The sequence below is a fragment of the Planococcus citri genome, chromosome 4, assembly GCF_950023065.1.
Source record: "Planococcus citri chromosome 4, ihPlaCitr1.1, whole genome shotgun sequence".
NCBI lineage: Eukaryota > Metazoa > Arthropoda > Insecta > Hemiptera > Pseudococcidae > Planococcus > Planococcus citri.
Window position 1 is genome coordinate 6,878,832 of NC_088680.1, and position 18,332 is coordinate 6,897,163.

At 35.7% G+C, this 18,332-nt stretch overlaps 1 protein-coding gene across 1 annotated transcript; it reads left to right on the forward strand.

The window, feature by feature from the left end:
- Positions 1 to 2,526: 2,526 nt before the first annotated feature.
- LOC135843200 (fibroblast growth factor receptor 2-like) lies at positions 2,527 to 16,475 on the forward strand. The gene is made up of 18 exons (XM_065360994.1): positions 2,527 to 2,824; positions 3,076 to 3,203; positions 3,487 to 3,680; positions 4,593 to 4,756; positions 4,840 to 4,986; positions 5,154 to 5,341; positions 5,446 to 5,745; positions 5,871 to 6,066; positions 9,275 to 9,375; positions 13,134 to 13,151; positions 14,004 to 14,097; positions 14,159 to 14,267; positions 14,376 to 14,610; positions 14,771 to 15,036; positions 15,288 to 15,481; positions 15,550 to 15,690; positions 15,804 to 15,903; positions 15,992 to 16,475. Exons 1-18 carry the CDS (start codon positions 2,622 to 2,624, stop codon positions 16,112 to 16,114), a joined length of 2,901 nt encoding a protein of 966 aa, XP_065217066.1. The 5' UTR covers positions 2,527 to 2,621; the 3' UTR covers positions 16,115 to 16,475.
- The last annotated feature ends 1,857 nt before the right edge of the window (positions 16,476 to 18,332 follow it).

The window sequence follows — 18,332 nt, forward strand, 5'->3', positions numbered from 1 at the left end:
TTTGCCAATGACGAGGACATGGAATTGGACTTGAAATGATTTCTGATGTATTTTAATTATTACTTAGTTGTTATGCAAAATTGATTTATTTATTCATGATGAGGTGCGATTTATAAATAGTCACAGTATTTTGGCTTTCACTGTGGCGGGGCTTCTGCGTGGTGCGATTTGTCTTTTTCAAAATTTTATATTTTTATCATCTGTGAATAGGGGGAGTGTTAGATCGTGGCTGTACTATACTGTACTAGCCACGCCCTATGTATTCCCAGATGATCGAGTCTATACTTACGAGCATAGGTACGCGGCTAGCTAGCTGGGCTAACCAGTTCGGTGGTGTCGCGTATGTATAGAAGTTGGCTATATGTACGTGTATGTTGACGCGATGTTTTTAATTCTAAATAAAGGCTTTAAGCCCCGATGGTGTTTTTATTTCTATCGTTACGATTCGCGAGTATATTAGAGCCGAATTATTCCAACATTTGGCGGCTCGCAATATCCTTGTAACAGCTGAGTACACGATGAAAATAGCCGATTATGGCCTCGCCAGAGATGTGAGACATACAGAATACTACAAGAAAACATCCAACGGCCGACTACCCATAAAATGGATGGCACCTGAAGCATTGTTTCATAACAGATACACAACGCAATCTGACGTGTAAACTGAAAACTACCATTACTATATGTGTACTTCTACGTCAAAAGGGCCCATTCGGTCGGCGCCGAGAAGGGTATAGATTTTATTTTTCAAAAATCAAAATAAGCTTCCAATGTTCTCCGGTGGATTCCAACAGTGTTTGAGTGTGAAGCTGTCCATGAAAGCTTCACGTTCGCGCGCCATTTAAATCAATTGGAGAACTTTGGAAGATTGTACCGATTTTTGAAAAATAAAATCTACACCCTTCTCGGCACCGACCAAATGGGCCCTTTTGACGTAGAAGTACACATATTTATAGAAAATGAAGAGAAATTTACACTCAACTTTTTTCAGCTGGTCATACGGCATATTGCTATGGGAAATTGTAACGTTGGGTGGCAATCCATATCCTTCAATTGATGATCAAGCCGGGCTACATCACGCTTTAAAGCAAAATTATCGAATGGAAAAGCCCGAAAATGCATCTACAAATGTGTAAATTCAATACGTAGATTTATTTCGAATTTTTAAAGATTTCCTTCAAATACTCGGAAAAAAATAAACAAAGACGATTACAAAATTCTCGTGTGATTTTTCGCAGATACAATTTGATGATGGATTGTTGGAGTTTTGAACCGGAGGATCGTCCAAATTTCTCATCGATAGTAGAACGCCTAAAAGAATTAATGGTTGATGCTAGGCCTAAGGTATGTTTAACATTTGAATTGGTTAAAAATCTCTCACAACTTTACAATTTCTACTGTGTTGGTTTCGAAATTATTAAAGGTACTCGATGGGTCTTACCATTCAGAAAATTCTGATGAATCCGATTCACAAAGTGTTACTTCCACAACAGAATCCAGTGAAAGCGAAAATGAAATTAGAAAACCTATTTCGTAATGATCAGTTCGATATGGTTTTTCGGCTCTGCTTTTATTCTCTATACATAAGAAATTATTTGTTTAACCTCGAGGTAGTGCCATACAATAGGCATTTTTTTACGAAAATAAGCTCAGAACTTTCAAAGTAGCCACATAAGTACATTGGTTTCTGTTTTATTACATACCTATAATATGAGTAGGTATACTTTCATTTATTTTTTGTAAATTTTCTACGAATATGAAAAGTCGGTAGGTATCTACGTTTGTTTAAATGAACTATTGTATTTAGGAATACATACAATAATTTAATTTCACATCAAAACTACTACAATTACATTTTTGTGCAATTCTGTCCAATTGTATTAATTTCTTGTCATAATACCTACGAGTAAGTAACTAAGTATGCATTGCAATGCAGGTATTTCGACTCAGTATCATCCAAACTACGTAGTACATACTATGACTATCATACGTACATTATAATTGTGACGTCTGAAATATTAAAAAGCATGAAAGCAGAACTGATAAGTGATAAGTAAGAAAAAATATTCACACAGGATGCTGACCATGTCGATCATGATTAAGGACTTACGCCATAGATCACATGAATCATCCTACATGTTATTATGATATTTTCAAAATCATACATTTTTTTTTGTGAGGAGAGCCGAAGAATTTTTCTCGAAATGGAATTTTTGAGTAAACAATAAGTAGGTAAGCTTGCCGGTCAGTTCGGTCAGACTAATTTCTTTGCAATCACAATTACGGATTGAATTTTAGAAACTTTCCCAAACAGCGTATGAAAGTCGACTCGATGCATCCAACGGGAATTTTTTAAGTACGATAGGGTAAAAGCGATATCAGATAATTACAATTAATTTTATCAACGTATTTTCACGTTATGACTATTTGTAGATTGGTATTTCCAGCGAGTAAAATTATTGCAATTTCGGTTACGTCATGTGTTTTACATGGTTAGATTTTTTCTCCAATTTATTGCGATGATTAGTAAATGTGTTAATGATTTATTCGTTTCAGGAACCCGTTCTCATCGCGAAGCTTCTCGCTTTGTTTTAGAAAGTGACAAAGTTAAAAATTATAAAATGAAGAAAGAATTTTCTTTACTTTTCTACCTGTTGGTGATGGTGAATTCGAATTTGGGGCAAGACGAGACAACGAACCCAGGGAAACAAGAGCTTACGCCACCCGTTTTAGAATATGGACCAGAAGACGATGTTTACGCATATTTCGAAAATACAGCCATATTCCTACCCTGTCTTGCCAAAGGGCAAAACACGTCAAAGGAGTAAGTGATTCTAGAGATAAAAAAATATGCTTATTGAACTGGTTTTTTTTTTGCCAGAATTTGGCAGGAAACTGCCCTTGAAACACTACCAATTTTGAGCGATTTTTTCATAGCTGTTCTGATACGAGTGGATACTTAGATACTTACTTGAACATGAACACTGCAAACAAGCGAAAGAAAACGTGTTCACTACACGGGTTAAATTCTTTACTCGTACACGTGTACCTACTTATCGACTTTTTTGTTTTCAGAAATACGTTTTGGGTCTCTTGGTGGACCAAAAATGGAGTAAATATTACTTCAGGCATCAGTTTCGAATATTCCTCGACTGACCATAGATTCGGCTTATATATAGCAAGCGCTAAGCGAAAGGATGCTGGTAAGTTTAATTATACCTACTTACTAGCACCTATTCAATTGAATACATAAAATTTCAAATACTTATTCGAAAATTCAGTGATTTAACTGAAACGAAAATGATACCCTCCATTAAAAAATTCTTCTGGTTGATCTTATGCTGAATAATTGCAACGTTTCACAATAACTTGCGTATAATTCCATATGCTATGAGCTGAATATTTATATATGTAGGTATTTTTACTTGTAAGTATTATAGATAGGTACCTATAATTGAAAACTTACAGATAATTTGCATTTTATAGGTTACTATCAATGTTTTGCCTCGAATGGAGTCGGTGTTATGATGTCCAATTCTACTGAGGTCAGGTATATTGAAATACCTAAAAAGATTACTGGAACACGGATAGTAAATGCCACCGAAGGACAGCCATTTACTCTGAGCTGCGAACTTCCCCATGACTTAGTGAACGATGAAAACAACTACTGGGTTCGAAAAGTAAGCTCCGGAATATTTATGTACGTACCTACATATAAAAATTATGTTCAATGCATTAATTCAGTGCTACAAACATACAAGAGCGGTGAGTAGCTTTTGCGTGACCCGTGGAACTGATTAGAAAAATTTTCTCAATGCGGGGTAATTGGGGGAGGGGGAACACAATGTTTTCCGATAATCTGGTGTAAGTATGTACTTATTTGACAATGAAACTAATTTTCTGCCAGAACTCACTTCCCCTTCTCTCCCAAAAAGAGTTGACGGCTAAAAATCACCAAAAATATCTCTACAATGACTAAGTTAATTTACAATTTTTTCATTTTGAGCAGTTTTCTGCATTTTTTTTTGTTGTTGTAATTTTCTTGTTTTTGGTCAATTTTTCAATTTTCAACTGTCGTAATACTCACCCAAAACAACATTATCGGTTTGTTTTGTAATATTTTTGATTTTTATGGCAGTGCGCTCCAATAATTCAATTTTTCGAAGATTTAATCAGGTAGGTATTTGAAAAATCCGCGTTCCCAATTACCCCCATCAAGCGAACTCTGTATCTTGACAAAATATGAGCAAAAAAATCAGAAACAAACAGCCATCTTATACCTCGTACTTTTGGAGCCTCGAAGAAATGATTTGATAGTTGAAATCGGGAATAGATTGGGAAAGTTTTTTAATATGTGATACAGTATGAGGCGTTTTTCACAAAATAACCAAAAGCCTCATTTTTATGACAATTGTTTCTGGTTGGCTACAACAAATAAATATCCTGCACTGAAAAAAGGCGTATCTAGTGATAAGCACCTACTACAATCTTAACCTCATGCAAATAAGTAATCTAAGGACATCCACTAACTTGGATTTTTCGTCATCATGACATTCAATTTAGTAACATTGTGAATCTTTCCCACCGAACAGCCTCTACACTCAACCGTGAATCAACCTCAAGTAACCTACGAAGAACCTCAGGTACTCCAAATACCAGATGGTAGTTTGTGGTTTTCGCGAATTTCACAAATACATGATTCCGAGAATAATACCCTGAAACTCGGAAAGTACTATTATTTCATTCCTGAACGAAAGTACGTGCTAGATCTTAGATCCTTTATTACGAATGCACAGACGTGCTGACTGACGAGAAAACTTATTCTGTTACTCTTAATAGGAAGGAAATTTGTGAAACGGTGCTGAAAGTATTTAAATCATCCAATGAAGTCGTTCCTACCGATCTTATAAAGCGATTCGTGACCCAAGGAAATCTAATTGTTGAAAAAGGTGCCAGGGTGAAGTTGTTTTGCGTTTATGGGGGAAAGTAAGTTTGTCATTAAGTACTATCACTGCATTCGACTTTACAGCCGAGATTAATAATAATTAAGTGATTTTTATTCAGTACCCCGATCAGTTGTGTACCTATATTACCCAATACCTGGCTATAGTTAACTACGAATTCATCAATTTGTAATTCACACTTATTTATAGCCCACCTCCTGTCATTTCATGGCAGAAAGATGGCGTAGAATTGAAATCCAAAGATAACGCTCTCATAGAGGAATCTAGAAGCGTTGTTAAAATATTCTCATTCAGGCCGGAAGACGTTGGAACATACACTTGCAAAGTGCACAAAAATCACACAATATATGAGAAGAATGAATTTACTGTAAACATTGGTGAGCACTGCGATTCCATTTTTAACGATTAGGTACTTTACCTAATTGAAATTTTTGTATACTTACATTGAGATTTAATACCTGTGGAAAATGTTGTTTCTCAGGCAAGCCATATTTCATCAAAATACCTCAAGAAAAGAATACTACCGTAAATGGATCTGCAGAATTTTCCTGCACCGCCGCAGACGGAAATTCAAGTTTTGGCTTAAACATTACTTGGATTTTCAATGGCAAGCCCATAGCTGAATCGCCTTTCATCGCAGATTACAAAATAGACTCTCAGTATGGAAAATCCACTCTTCGAATTGATGAAGTGAATGACATTCATGTTGGAAATTACGGCTGTAACGCTTCAAATATTTACGGATATGTGTACAAAGAAGCATACCTCTTTACAAAACTTGGTAAAAGCGACGAATAGCTGTATACCTACCTATGCATTAAAGTTATTGTTGATCGATTAGGCCCATCACGAATTTCTTATTTAATTTTTCGCAATGTCAACGCGTTTCTGTTTGTTGTTTTTCAGGTGCGCCGGTTAGAATCACCGATGAAAGCAAATCAAACCAAACTGTTGAAGGTAAACTAAATGAGCTTTTCTATTGGGCATGCCCGGTGGATGGCGTTCCTTCTCCTAACGTTACATTCATGAAGGGAGATAAAGTAATAAGAAATGATGATAATTATTATACCTTTTTAAATGGTGGAAAAAAATTAATCATTGGGTGAGTAAGGAATTGGTAAGGTACCATATATATGTATATATTACAAGCAAAATTACCTACCCTTCGGGCAGGGAATAGAATTTAATAATGTACGTATTGAAGTAACCTTCAAATTTTTATGAAGATATGTAGTAGGTACATATATAATAATGGAAGAAAATCTCGCAAAATATCATATTTTTAGTTACTGAGCAATTATAAAAAATTGATATTTCTTGACATTTTTGTCATTTTTTGGCTACATTTTGAAATTTATGATTTCATTGTAAGGCCCATTTCTCCTGGACGAATCCCAAATTTGGATGGCATTTATGAAAATCCAAAGTCCATTAGACCATATCTACTTTCCAACTTCAGTCTATAGTCAAAATTAAAAATTGTGCGATTCGAATCGCAGAAATGAATCGTGAATTGATTTTGAATCGGATTCAGAATCAGACTCTGAATCGTATTTACAACAAAAGTGAATCGTTGTAGTTAAATCGCAGCATCGCAATTAACTTTTTCTTATAAGTTTACCCATCTTTCCAATCGGTAGGTGCAAGTCATTTTGTAGCCTCCATCGATTTTTTAAAAATTTTCAGATCCTTCAGCAGATTTTGGAAATTTGAAATTCCCACGAAATTTCATCAAATGGATTTAGAAAGCTAAAATTCAATATGCAAACTAATTTCAATACCTTATGAAATCTAGTGCAAGTGCTTCCAACTCGTTTTGAAGCTTGAGTATTGTTAATTTTTGATCCTTCAAGGTCGACATACACGAAACTATACCTTAGGGGATAAACTTTGATCAGACCTCCCTCCCCAAATTTGTTAAATCTTTAAAAATATGTTTCGCCAGACTCGATGAATTCGTTTAGTTTTGTGAATTTTTAGTCTTAATAAAGAGATTTATTTACCAGAAAAAAAATGTTTTTTTACTTCTCGAAATACAAAATTTTGAGAGCTTTTGCCCTGATTGGGTCTTTTAGCTTATGGTTTTTAAAACTGAAATTTCTACAAAAAATCACTCAAATTTTTAAATTTTCAAGCCAAAAACTCGAATTTTCCCAAATCTATTATTTATTCAAATTTTAAAAAAATGGATAAATAAATTTCTCACATAGAAATTTTTTTTTACAATTCTGAGATCTCACATAGACATTTTTTTTTACAATTCTGAGAGCATTTACCCTCACTTTGTTTGGGTCTTTTTGTTTTCGTTTAGAACTGAAATTTCTATTTTCAAGCCAAAACAATCAAATTCTTCCCATAACAAAACATTGTTCTTTCAATTATCAAAATTAGAATGTTCAAATTCAATCACTTGCATCTTTTCTGCCATGCATAGTGGTGCATCTATTCATGAGATTAGGGCAAGATTAGCATATTAAGTACCTACATAAAGGCAACTTGGCAATTTTTATCAAGTTTCTTGTATTGAAATTGATTTTATGCGCAAGGTGTAAAAATTTTAAGTTGACAATCCAAAAAAAAATCTAACCATTTTGGATAGGTATATTTATCACATTTCCCGTCTTTAAACTGATTCTTATGCAAGGAGTAAAAATTCCAAATTGACTAAGTAAAAAAAAAAAAATGAAGTTGAAGAGATATGATTGGCCAATGAGCTCACCCATACTTTTCGAGTTTCTTCAGGAATAGATTCACCTTCGATCTCCTATTCTCTAAGTAAGTACCTATAGTCTGTTCCACGTAAGAAGCATAACGCACTAACTGAAAAGTTTCTGTTTTGTAGCCCAATAATTTCATATTTATTTGTCAACTTAGGCTGCATGCTGCATCAATACTCGAGATGAAAATTTAAAACAATTTTTTGATCTATTTACGTTCATTTAGGCAAAAACCTTTCATAATCTTGCATATTACTTCATTTTTTTCCTTTCTCCTACACTTCCCAATTCATCTAATGGCTTTAAAAATGAAAAATGATTTAAAAATCTGTTTTACATTTATTCGCAAGTGGTGAAGCACCTCAAGTTTTCAATAAAAGCCAGAATTATTTGGCTACAAAATAGAAACTTTTCAGTTAGAGCGTTATGCTTCTTACGTAGACCAGACTATATCGCACCTCGGGAGTAATAAGGTGACATCTCAAAAAAGTGAAATTTTACAGGAGAGTGATTTTCGTTTTTTTAAAAACTTGATTCATTATTTTTATCAACTTATAATTAATTGTGAGGAATGAATAGCACCTCATTTTAAAGATCTGGTATCTTACCTTCATTTAGCATAAGAACACTTTGAAAAATAAAATCTTAAAGAGGAAATATTTCAATGTTTGGAAAACATTTTGAGTTAGAACCTTTCATTAAAGTTGATGTGGAGGCGAAAGGAAGCGTCCAAAAAAATTTCATGCCAACAAAGTTGTCGAGAATTAAATTTCCAATCGACACAATGTCGTTAGTTTTTGAGTTTTTCTCAAAAAACTAAAATTTCATGATATGTGCAAATTCATTTTTCTGAAAAGTGATCAATTAAAAAAAATTTTTCCATTTGATACAAACCAATAAAAAATGCACTCCTTGTGACTATTTCTAACTGACAAACATTCAAAACAATCAAAACTGTTTGTTAACACTTTGTATGTACGAAATTTGCTCAAAAAAGTGGAGTTTTTTGAGATGTCACCTTATAACTCCAAACAACTTGCAATGTTGTTGGGATTTTGAGTTAGGCCATTCGGGTTTTTTACATGATCTAGATAATGTACCCAACTCAAAGTGTAATTTTTGGTTGAGGGGGGTCATACAAGCCCCAAAAATGCAAAAACATCAAAATCAATTTTTTTTGAGATGTCACCTTATTACTCCCGAGGTGTGATATGTTAAAAATTGAAGCTTTGATGATTTTGTAAAATGCTTAGCAAATCGGAAATATTCGGCAGCGAAATGAAAGCTCAAAGATATTCGTGACGTCATCAAAACTATTAAGCTTAATTACAGCTTTTTAAGGCCTCCAATCGCGAAAAAAATTCCAGTACAACTATCTACGCATCACGCTGAACATTTTGAGTATTTTTTCAAAATTTTCCGTCCAGCCGTTTTGCAGTGTTTGCGTTACAAAGAAAACACCACTTCAATGTAGATTTATTAAGTAGATGTACATTCGAATGTTTCAGGACTATTAAAAATAGTGCCTATAATGAAAAAAGAATGAAAGATATAGCGATGATGCCTAATATTGCGTTTTATTAATTTTTGCAGCAATTTCAGTTACAATGACTCAGGAAAATATGCGTGTACGGCTACCAATGAACTGACCTCTGTACCCGTCAATGCAGAAGTTAACGTTACCCTTAATAGTGGTGAGTAAACCAAATTATTAGACATGTAAAACAATTTCTCAGAATCATCGAACTGCAAAAAAAAATCTCCGGGACAGAAATCATACCCCCGCCCGTCCTCTCCGGAAACATTCAACAACACTATGAAAACGGTTCGAACCAAAAAACATTTTTTTTTCTGGCGAATGTTTCCATTATTCGTCGTCGTCGTAGTCGCGCTCCTTTACAGGAGATAGCGTATATGTCCATCTATATTAGCCGGTATCTAGCGTATCTAATTGTTTCTTTCAGGGTCTTGCAGGGGGAGTTGGCCGGTGAGTTTGTTGTTAACAGTTCCGATCGTTTCCTCCCTCTCGTCGATCTTCCTTGGATTTTCCCCTGTACCGCTAGCATGAAAATACCGTTTTCTCGTATTTTATGAGCTAAATACTTTAGCTTTCTGTTTTTGATGTCTTCCACTACGACTTTCCGCTCCTCTCCTATTCTTGCTAGTACTTCCTTGTTGGTAACGAAGTCCTTCCATGAGATCTGTAGTAGCCTTCGATAGCACCACATCTCAAAAGCGGATACTTTCTTCTCGCATTCTGCACTCATGGTCCATGTTTCGCAGGAATACTTCAGAACGGTCCATACGTAGCATCGCATAATTCTCTTCCTCAGATCAATACTCATCGTTCGATTTCCCAGCACATTGGCAAGGTTGTTGAAAGCAGTCTTTGCCATTCCAATCCGTGATTTGATTTCTTTATGATCTCTACCATCGTTGTTTATCAGTGCTCCAAGGTACCTGAATTGCTTTACATTTTCAATTTCTTGTGATCCGATGTTGATTTTGACCTCTTTATCATCTCCTTTCGTAAATCGCATCACCTTGGTCTTGCCTGCATTTATTTTCATTCCATATTTTAATCCAGCACTGTTGATTTGGTTGATCATTTTCTGCATCTGCGCCTCTGTCTCAGCAAGGATCACTTTGTCGTCTGCATAACTTATTTCATTTATTCTCTTGCCGTTGATCTTGAATCCCATTCGTTCGATTCGCGCTTCTCTCATTATTTCTTCTGCATACACGTTGAACAACCTGGGTGAGAGGGGGCATCCTTGCCTCACACCTCTCTTTATTCCACATCCGTTCTCTGAGTACTCAGTTCCAATCTTGATGTTAGCGCTTTGCTCCCAGTACAGGTTCTTGATTATTTGCAGGTCTTTGTTATCGATATTGTATTTTTCCAGGATCTCCAACATCTTCTCATGGTTGACACGATCAAATGCTTTTTCATAATCGACGAAGCAAGCAATGATTTCCCTATTTGCATTCAGTGCTCTTTGAATGATCACTTTCAGCAGGGCAATTGCATCTCTCGTCCCTTTTTTTGCTACAAAGCCATATTGTGTTTCACTTAGATTTTCATCTATCTTCTTTTCAATTCTGGCATTTATGATGGAGAGTAGTAGCTTCAGTGCGTGGCTCATCAGTGCGATGGTTCTATATTCAGAGCATTTTTGCGAGTTGTTCTTTTTTGGTATTGGTACAAAATTTACTGCTTTGAAGTCCTTAGGCAGAGTGCCTTCATCATATATTTGGTTTATTATCTTCAGCAGCTCTTTTTCATACTCTGGTGTTAAATGTTTGATCAAGTCTGCTGGTATGAGATCTTCTCCCACTGCTTTGTGGTTTCTGGCTCGCTTCACAGCATTCCTCAGCTCCCACATTTCAATTTGTGGTGCCTCTTCTGTGGATGAAACTGCAAATTGAGCCGGACGTGTATCATCTCCATACAGTTCTTGTATGTAGCTGATCCAGACCTCTTCAGTTTCTTGATTGGTAACACAGTACTTTCCGTCTTTTCCTCGCATATATGCTATTCCACTTCTCCTTTTCTTGTGGGTGGCCATCATCTGCTTCACTTTGGTATGCATTTCTCTAGAGTTGTGCCTTTTCTCCAGATCTTCTATTTCTTGACACTTCTCCTCATACCACTTGTTTTTGGCCATTCTTCACATTCCCATGATCTGATTATTTATCACTGTGTATTCATTACTTGGTCTGTTTGCTTGTCTTCGTTCTTCCATCAGATCCAGTATCTCTTGAGTCATCCATGGTTTGTGTTTTCTTCTTCCTTTGAATGGAATAGACTTTTCTGCTGCTGTTTTAACCTTTCGCTTCCATGTTTGCCACTTTTCCTCGATACCTTGTTCTTCTTCCAACCTGTCTTCCTTTTGCTTTTCCAGTTCTTCTTGGAATTTCTTTTGAACTTCTTTTGATTTGATTTTTGCAATGTCAAGTTGTTGGTATCTTTCTTTGCTCTTCTTCTGGCTCTTCAAGACTACCTGGCATTTTGCAGCCAGTAGTTTGTGGTCAGAGTTGCAGTCAGCACCAGGATATGTGTGACAGTTCTTCACTGTGTTCCTGAATCTTCTTTTTACAAGTATATAGTCTATCTGGTTTCTGACTCGATCTCCAGGACTGACCCATGTGTATAATCTTCTTTCATGCTGCTTGAACCAGGTATTGCATATTACTAGATCGTGTCTTTCAGCAAACTCTACGAGCATTTCACCTCTTTCATTCTGCTCTCCAAGTGCGTATCTCCCTGCAACTTGGCTGCCATGATCCTTCCCAACTTTGGCATTGAAGTCTCCCATCAGAAACACAACATCATTGTTTTTCGAGCATCTCATCACTTCTTCTAGGTCGTTGTAGAAGTTGTTGATTTCTGCTGTACTGCTTTCCGCTGTTGGCGCATAAACTTGAATTATCACCATTGGTTTTGGCTTGACCTCCAATCTCACGAGTAGTATCCTCTCTGATTTTGGAATTATGGCACTGATTTTATCGCTGATTCTGGTATGTATTAATATACCCACACCTTGTTCGTGTGTGTCTTTCCCAGCGAAGATCATTTCATAATTTTCATCTACCCGGTATCTACCGTTTCCAGTCCATCGGGTCTCACTTACTCCTAACACGTCGATTTGCAATCTCCTGGCTTCTTTAATTACACTAGCAAGTTGTCCAATTTTATACAAAGTTCGTACATTCCAGGTTGCAACGTTGATGTTGTTCCGCCTTGTTTTAACTCCGCGTATTCTTAGCACCCTATCCGGCTGCCTTGGCGGATGAGGATCAGCCTGACGGAGACTTAGGGCCGTTGCTAAATTGATGTCCATATAATTCTAGGGAAATATAATGGTGTTGGTTTCCCGTTGCCTTCCACCATGATTTTCTGTTGGGGTTTACTCCCTTAGCCGAATTTGCCAGTTTTTAGGCGCTGGTATTCGCCTACTCACTCTGAAGCTCTTGCGCTTCCCTGGGGCTGGAACGAGTGAGTTGTTGGTGTTCTGCAGCTCTTATGCATTCTATTCATCACATGTCAAAATGTATTGGCACCAAAATTTCCTGATACATATATAAGTAGATAATAAAAGTCTCCACCTCACGGCCGAAGGGCAGGCCCTCTAATTCTGTTTTCAAATTTACGTAAATTACCACAGATATAAGTACCTATGTATAATATATATATCCATGGTACATTTCCTTTTTCAAAACTATATTACGATACTTCTCAACTATACCTACTTAGCTGACGAGTCAGTCAGTCCAATTGTGTGTATAGCAAAATTAAGTAGGTAACCCATTCATTTGTTGACAAGTTCGAATAACTATACTTAGCTACCTGCATAAGTTCACGTAAATTAATAAAAAGTAAAAGAAAAAAACCAACAAATTGAAAATGATTTACTCACCTACTACTATTAATTAATTTATGTTTCCACAGGTTCCTCCAACGACAATGGTAAAACACTTTTCCGATACTTATTTTTAAATATTTTTAGGGAAGAAAAGTAGGTAGAAGTGAATTTTAGAATAAGGCAATGCAAGGTATCAGCTTAGGTACCTGAAAATGTGAAAAATTCAAAAATACGAGTACTTACCTATCATTCTAATCTAATATTGCGCCAGCTTTTCCTGTTTATTTGGAATTCGAAACATTGAGTTAAAACTTCCCCTGCGGAGGAGACATTTACTTACATCCATTTCTTATGTTGGGCAAAAAAAAACAACCGGACTTACATTGATTATATTGTAGGTTCTTGAACTGCTCCGAGTGAGGAGACGCAATAATAAATTTCTGAAGAAAATTTTAGGTTTGTGGGTAAGTACAGAAAGGAGGAAAATCTAGATTAGTTTTCGGGTTGGAGCTGGCCGAGGATTTCAAATGGTCTAGGTTCAATTTGGTGAGACAGGTAGGGCTGGATCAGTGAACCTTTACTGAGCGCATTCAAATCTACTCCCTCTCCCCACAAAAAAAAGACTACCGTACTCATTCAGATTGCCATTCACTAATTTATTTTGAGGGAATGGATGCATTTTAGAAAATTTTCCGAGTGAAACTCAAGAAACGAAATGGCTTATATACCTATGTACATAGGTGATGCGAGGGCCAACTAAATCTTTCGAAAATTAATCACTGAATATATATGTATGTACTTGATAATCATAATTTTTTGCAAGCGAAAATTTGGTTAAACATGTTTCAATATCAACAGACTAGGTAGTAATGTACGCTTTACATTTATAAGACAAGTAATTAAATTTGAAAATGATTTCATAACAAAAAATTCATCTCAATGTTCGTTTGGAAAAGATGACATGATAATCAAGGTATTGGTCACCGTGCTGGTAATAACGTTAATACTTACAGTAATATGCGGTACATTTGTTTCCTACAAATACAAAAAGTAAGTAAGGCAAAACTTTCTTCCCCTCATTTCAAATTTTAAATTCTTCACTGTTTAACAGAGAAATGAGAATGAAGGAGTCAGAAATCGCAGAAATGACAAAAATTGTGAAAAGGATTATAGTAAAGAAGCAATTAGTGAACATCGATGAAGGTTTTCCTGTTGTTTTGGTAAGCATTTACATTTTCACAATAACATCTACAATATCATACCAACTTACCCAGAATTTTGACTTCGACATATAAAAAACTGAACACAATTTCATATCTTGCCAACAGAATATGCCTGTCGTTTCAATTGAACGTTTGAAATCTGGTAACGTGAAAAAAGGTATGGTTTCGGTAGGCGAGTATGAAATGTCATTAGACGAACGTTGGGAATATCCTCGACAGAATTTACACATAGGAGAAACTTTGGGCGAAGGGGAATTCGGCCAGGTTGTCCAAGCCGAAGCGAAAGACATTTGGAAACATGGAAATGGTACTGTAATAGTGGCAGTGAAAATGCTCAAGGGTTAGTCTTCATAAATTGGATCAATGTCCATACACATAATAGGAAGATAAGAATTTTATCAATATTAGTAGATAAATTACTTAATTTATGAATACCTAGTGAAGTGAAATAATGTCGAAAAGGAACACTAACCAATGATTTTTTCACAACTTGAACTCAGATGATCACATGGATTCAGACATGATAGACCTGGTATCTGAAATGGAATTGATGAAATTACTCGGATGCCACCAGAATATCCTTCAACTCCTTGGCTGCTGCAGCCAAGGAGGACCACTGCTTGTAATTACAGAATATGCTCAAAATGGAAACCTCAAGAATTTTCTTCGAAAAAGTCTTCGCCAATCTATCAAAATGGAAGAAACTACTCTCTTGACTTATGCTCGTCAAATTGCGCAAGGAATGGCTTATCTGTCTTCAATAAAAGTGTGTATTCAAAACTTTTCACTTGATAGAAACTTGTAACTTGTTGGGTCAGGAAGTCCCATAATTGCATTTTTACCAAAAAAATTTTCAATTCAAAGTCAATTGTCGACTTTGAAGTATAGAATTCCAGCTCAAAGCGTAATACCTACAATTATGACGGATTCCCACACATCTTGTGATCTTGCCACATTAGGTACAGATCACACTAGTATCTAATCTACCTACTTATTATTTTTAATTTAATTTTATAGTGTATTCATCGAGATTTGGCGGCTCGCAATATCCTTGTAACAGCTGAGTACACGATGAAAATAGCTGATTTTGGCCTCGCCAGAGATGTAAGACATACAGAATACTACAGAAAAACATCAAACGGTCGACTACCCATAAAATGGATGGCACCCGAAGCTTTATTCCATAACAGATACACAACGCAATCTGACGTGTAAAATGAAAACTACCATTAGCATGTACATAGAAAATGAAGAGAAAATTACACTCAATTTTTTTCAGCTGGTCGTACGGAATATTGCTATGGGAAATTGTAACGCTGGGTGGTAATCCGTATCCTTCAATTGATGATCAAGCCGGACTACATCACGCTTTAAAGCAAAATTATCGAATGGAAAAGCCTGCAAATGCATCCACAAACGTGTAAGTTCTACAATAAATTTATTTTGAATTTTTAAAGATTTCCTTCAGATACTTGCACTTGGTGAAAAGTCACAAAGATATTAAATACAACATTCTCCTGTAATTTCTTTCAGATACAATTTGATGATGGATTGCTGGAGTTTTGAACCCGAGGATCGTCCGAATTTTTTGTCAATAGTGGAACGTCTAACAGAATTATTGACTTATACTCAGGTAGGTACATTAATGTTCAACACACCTGGCTTGGTTAAAAATCGCTCGCCACTTTACAATCCTTACTGTGTTGTTTTTGAAATTGAAGGTACTCGATGAGTCATACCATTCAGAAAATCCTGATAAATCCGACTCAAAAAGTGTTACTTCCACTACAGAATCCAGCGAAAATGAAAATGAAAATGAAATTAGAAAACCTATTTTGGGATGATCGATTCGATATACCTACCTAGGCAGTAGTTTGTCGGTACTGTTTCTATTCTTTGCACTCTGCATAAGAAATTATTTGTTTGACTGCAAGGTGTAGGCCGTAGGGCCATACAATAGATAGGTATATCTGCAAAAAGAAACTCAGCACTTTCAAGGAAGCTACAAGCTACAACATACATTGATTTTATTTTCATTTGTATATAAGTGAGTAAAGTTACTTTTATTTATTTTTTTCAAAGTTTCAACGAATATGAAAATTAGGAATATTTGTTTATATTTATGTATGTACCTACTTAGAAATATTACAAATCAATTTCATATCAAAAATACTACAATTATATGTATTATACACTGCTGTCTAATTGTATATTTGTATTCATTTCTTGTCGTAGTTTCGACTCAGTAACAGAAAATGCTACAAAGCAACCTCACAAAGGGAACCTTAGCCAAGGTAGATCGAAAGAGAGTGCTATGAGACCTTGACTTGACCGAACCTGAAATACCAGGTTCTTATTCTCAATTTTGGACTGTATTATCTGAAGTCTAAATCTGCGATTTTTTCAATATCTTCCAGAAATCACAAATCGATCTGGGTGGGCTAAAAGTGAATTTTGGAACGTCTAATTTTGGTTGGTGCTTATTGGGCACCTCGGCAACGTTTTAGGAGGTTGTTGCAAAATTTCAATAGTGTTAATTTTAAAATGGATTTTTGAACAATTTGTAAGAAATATTCTAGAACAAGACGAACAATAAGTTAAAAAAAAACAATTTCCAAGGACACTGCGTAAGAAACGATTTTTTCGGCGAGAAATCGTGTGGTATGTATTGTCCACCTGATCATCAGACACAGAAACAATCGCAAATATGACCTATTTAGAGTTTTCAGTGCGATTTGAAATTTCAAAATAACCTTGAAAACTTGCTGGATACTAAAAAAAGGCCAAATTTGCGATTATTTTCTAGCTGGATCCCACAACACTATAAGCATCCTAAGCTTCATTTCAATAATGTGAAAAAGTTGGGATAGGCACGTATGTTTTGTGGAGGTCTCATTAACTCCACTCAAAAATTATCTAGATGACCCAACAAAACCGCAGCTCCTACGAATTTTCAATTTTTTCAAAAGATTTTCGAGCTTGCTTAGGTATAACGGGATTTTGGAGACAGTTTCAAAACCAATGAATAATCTTACAATTGTGTTTATTTCGTTATTTATAATTTCTGGGATGAGGGGGGAGGAGGGAGGGGTGAGGAGAGAATATCGTAGGTGACGTTACTACACCATCAGCATTCTTTCAATTTTGAGTAATAATAATTGCTCACTTTCGAAACTTCCACCTAATATACCTAGGTATATGTATAAAATGCTACGCACATCCACACACATTATAATCGTGACGTCTGAAATATTAAAAAGCATAAAAGCAGAACTGATAAGCAAAAAGAAATGTGCAAACAGGATTCTGACCATGTCGATCATAAGTAAGAGCTTACGCAATCGATCACATGAATCATCTCACATGTTATCCTATGTTGAAACGCGAAATCTGCGATTTCGGCTGACCTTTCAATCAAAATTGTCGCCATTCTGTAAGTAAGGCCAATTTTTTTTCAGCAAGTTTGCTTTAAAATGTTCCTTAGGATGTCCCCTTTAAGGAAAAAGTTGTCCCGGAGGATCGGCAGGGGGTGCAATTACCCCCATTGCCGTGGACTAAAATGTTGTTCAAATGTTTTTGAAATTTTTCATTTTCATGGTTTGTTTGATAAGTTACTTCATTTTCAAATTTTAAATTCTGACAATTTTTCTATTTAAAAAAAAACTTCATTTTTTATTTAATAAAGAGATTTTTCAACCTAAGCGCTAGCATAATGCTAGCGAATTGCTAGCGTCGATCTCTCTCATGGTATAGTTTGCTACTCTTAGATAAAGTGTGTCATCAAGTTGAATATAAGCTGAAGGTGGTATCTTGTTGAAAAGTAAGAAGAGTGACATCACTCTTCTTATACTATCCCAAGATGCTAGCGTTATGCTAGCTCTGAGGGACAGTCGCCTAATTTTTGCAATTTCCTGGAAAACTACCACCTGTTAAAGGTAAACACCCAGAATTTTTAAAAATTAATTAGTAGTAATTACTTTACTGATCAAAGTTTTTCTACGCTAGCAAAATGCTAGCTTCTTGCTAGCATAATTTGCGCTAGCGTAAATGGTGCCGGAATAT